The sequence below is a fragment of the Triticum urartu genome, chromosome 3, assembly GCF_003073215.2.
Source record: "Triticum urartu cultivar G1812 chromosome 3, Tu2.1, whole genome shotgun sequence".
Lineage (NCBI taxonomy): Eukaryota > Viridiplantae > Streptophyta > Magnoliopsida > Poales > Poaceae > Triticum > Triticum urartu.
The window spans coordinates 16752577-16755814 of NC_053024.1; the positions used below are offsets into that span (position 1 = coordinate 16752577).

General features: G+C 45.8%; 1 protein-coding gene across 1 annotated transcript; it reads left to right on the forward strand.

Annotated features, from left to right (window-relative positions):
- LOC125542423 (cysteine-rich receptor-like protein kinase 10) lies at nucleotides 1-2753 on the forward strand. The gene is made up of 6 exons (XM_048705467.1): nucleotides 1-976; nucleotides 1090-1232; nucleotides 1390-1600; nucleotides 1785-2025; nucleotides 2117-2267; nucleotides 2363-2753. The coding sequence occupies exons 1-6, from the start codon at nucleotides 100-102 to the stop codon at nucleotides 2663-2665; spliced, it is 1926 nt and encodes a 641-aa protein (XP_048561424.1). The 5' UTR covers nucleotides 1-99; the 3' UTR covers nucleotides 2666-2753.
- The last annotated feature ends 485 nt before the right edge of the window (nucleotides 2754-3238 follow it).

Consider the following 3238-nt stretch of genomic DNA (forward strand, 5'->3'; position numbering starts at 1 on the left):
AGTGATTTGCTGATGCATAACGCACTTTGCTCAGAGATCATCGATCTGGCCGAAGAAAAACAAGACAAGAAGCTCCAGTAGGCCGTTAGCTTCCCATGCATGGCGACCATCGGCGTCGTCGTCCTCCTGCTCCTCCTACTCGCGCCGACACCGTATCTGGCGGCCGCCGATTTCTGCGACAACGTCAAGGCCGCCGGCGCCGCGCTCTCCCGAAACGCCTCCTCTTCCCCGGTACAGTTTGCCACGGCCACCATCGGCCAGGCCCCCGACGTGGTCTACGCGCTGGCGCTCTGCCTCGGCAACGTCCTCGACAGCTCCGCCTGCGGCGCCTGCATCGCCGACTGGTTCGCCACCGTAAACCAGACGCAGTGCGACAAGGTGGGCTTCAGCTACCGCGACTGCATCGTCGTGTACGGCGCCGGCGCCGACATCCTGGCGGCGCCCTCGAACGCCACGGGGGGATCCGGCGACAACACGCCGCCCTTCCAGGATTGGAACATCAGGAACGTCACCGCGGACGACGCCCCCCGCATCGTCAACCTCACCTTCGAGCTGCTGGCGAAGACCGCGGTGATGGCGGCCACCACGACGCCCAAGTTGTACGCCACCGGTATCATGGACATGAAAAGAGTGACAACCGACGTGTACTCCCAGGTGCAGTGCACGCCGGACCTGTCCGCCGACGACTGCTCGGCGTGCCTGCGCCGCCTCCTCGGCATGGTCAACTCCACCATGGCCCTGCGCATGGGTGGGCGGATGGGTGTCACGCGGTGCTTTTTCAGGTACGAGGCGTTTCCTTTGTACGGCGCCCGGCCCATGCTAAGCCTGCCGTTGTCGCCGCCCGGGCCGGCTCCGACGACTCCGACCAAACGCAGGAGCATGCTGTGGGTGATTCCCGTAGCTGTAGTTCCTCTAACGGCAGCAGCGTTTTTCTTCTTCATCTGTTACCGTCGACGGCTAAAAAGGCAAAGAAAAGGTACATATGCTATTTTTCTAGTGGATTCGTTCTTTCATATAATCTTCACAAATAGTGGTAAATTGGTGATTATATTACTGCTATGATATTTGATGGCAATAATGTTACTCAAGGATCAAGACGTGCTCACAGTTTGGAGTGGCAAGGAAAAAATTCGGATTTCTCTTTGTTTGAGTTTGAACATCTACTAGAGGCCACAAGAAATTTTTCGGAAGAAAGCAAACTTGGGCAAGGTGGCTTCGGCGCTGTCTACAAGGTAAATTAGTAGTAGAGGCCACTTTTTTTGTCAACTGTTTAGTAGAAGCCTAATATGGTCCCTTGTACGAAACATGAACCTAGCTGATAAGTTAGTAAATGGTGGAGAAGGATTAATTACAATGATCCAAACTTTTGAAGAGATTGTTTTTTCTCAGGGCCAGCTTCCAGATGGGTCGGAGATAGCGGTTAAGAGACTTGCTTCACATTCAGGACAGGGTTTCATGGAGTTTAAAAATGAGGTCCAGCTCATAGCCAAACTCCAACACACGAATTTGGTTAGACTCTTGGGGTGTTGCTCTCAAGAAGAGGAGAAAATACTGGTCTATGAATACTTGCCAAACAAAAGCTTGGATTTCTTCATCTTTGGTATGCATTTGCATTCTTAGTTTACTTCAATTACTCTCTGTCGATATGATGCATCAGAATGACTAAATATTACTCGAGGCTTGTTTTTGGCAGTCCTATGAGTATAGTTTCATGCCCTTGGCAATTTATTTTCATTTATCTGGGTGCCTTTCTCCTGTTATACTAATAACAAATTGATGTGTAGATGAGAATAAAAGAGCTTTGCTGGACTGGACAAAACTTGCAGCAATAATTGAAGGGGTAGCAAATGGACTTCTCTACTTACATAAGCATTCTCGATTGCTTGTCATACATCGAGATCTTAAACCAAGCAACATTCTCTTGGACAGTGAAATGAACCCAAAAATTTCAGATTTCGGGCTAGCAAAAATATTCAGCTCAAATGACACCGAAGGAGACATTACAAGAAGAGTGGTTGGCACATAGTACGTTTCTTAAAAAAACTCCAATTTCAATTACATATGTTACATTTCAACAAGATAAGGTAATCTTGACATTTATCATATACCATTTTAGTGGCTACATGGCCCCTGAGTATGCTTTGAAAGGAAACTTCTCTATTAAATCCGACGTCTTCAGCTTTGGTGTTGTCATTCTTGAGATCCTAAGCGGGAAACGGAATTCTGGTACCCAACAATGTGGAGGTTTCATCAATCTGCTTGGATATGTAAGATTATACACACAAACTTAAGCTTGCAAAATTATCTCTTACTTCTAATTTTCTGTACAACCTAATAATGCGTGTGACGGAATTGCAAACAGGCATGGCAATTATGGGAAGAGGGAAAGTGGATTGACCTTGTTGATGTATCATTGGTTTCTGATAGTCACTCAACAAAGATAATGAGGTGCATTAACATAGCATTGTTGTGCGTACAAGAGAATGCAGTTGATCGACCAACCATGGGAGATATTGTGTCAATGCTAAGAAATGAGACTATGATCTTGACTGAGCCTAAGCAGCCAGCATATATCAATGTAAGAGTAGGAAATGAAGAGACGTCCATTGCTCCTGAGTCATATAGTATCAATGATGTGAGCATATCAATCACAAGTCCTAGGTAGTGTTTTTCGTTGTGTCATGGTCTTGTACTATTCATTTGTAGTACATTCACACCAACATAAATGATGTATAATGTGTAAGTTTCGGTGGTGTCTCAAGTGTGTGGTTTATGTGGCCCAAAAAGTATAAGAGAAAGGCTTCGAAGCTACTTGGAGCAGCCTTTCCCGTTCTTATTTTCTTCTTAATTAGCAACTTTTAACTAACTTTAGTTATGTGCATGAGGTGTTTTCCACCTTTGTTGTCACACATACTAAAACACTGCCAAATTCGGTTGATTCTGTTAAGTTGTTCCATACATAATGATTCGTTATCTACGGACAAAATGAGAACTACAATGTTTAGCTATAAAAACACTACAAACTGAAATGTCTAAATGGTTGATACCAAATGAGAGGAGGTGGTTTTGGTGCTTGATGAAGGCTTCAATTTATCTATGACAGAATACAGATTGCGTCTATCCAAAAGCTCATGCAATATAGTCGGGGCCTTCAGCTTCTTGTATATAGTCGGGGGCAAGTGCTTTGGCGGGTAGATGAATCCTCTACCGAGCGAAACTCTTTTTGTACCTCGTCCTA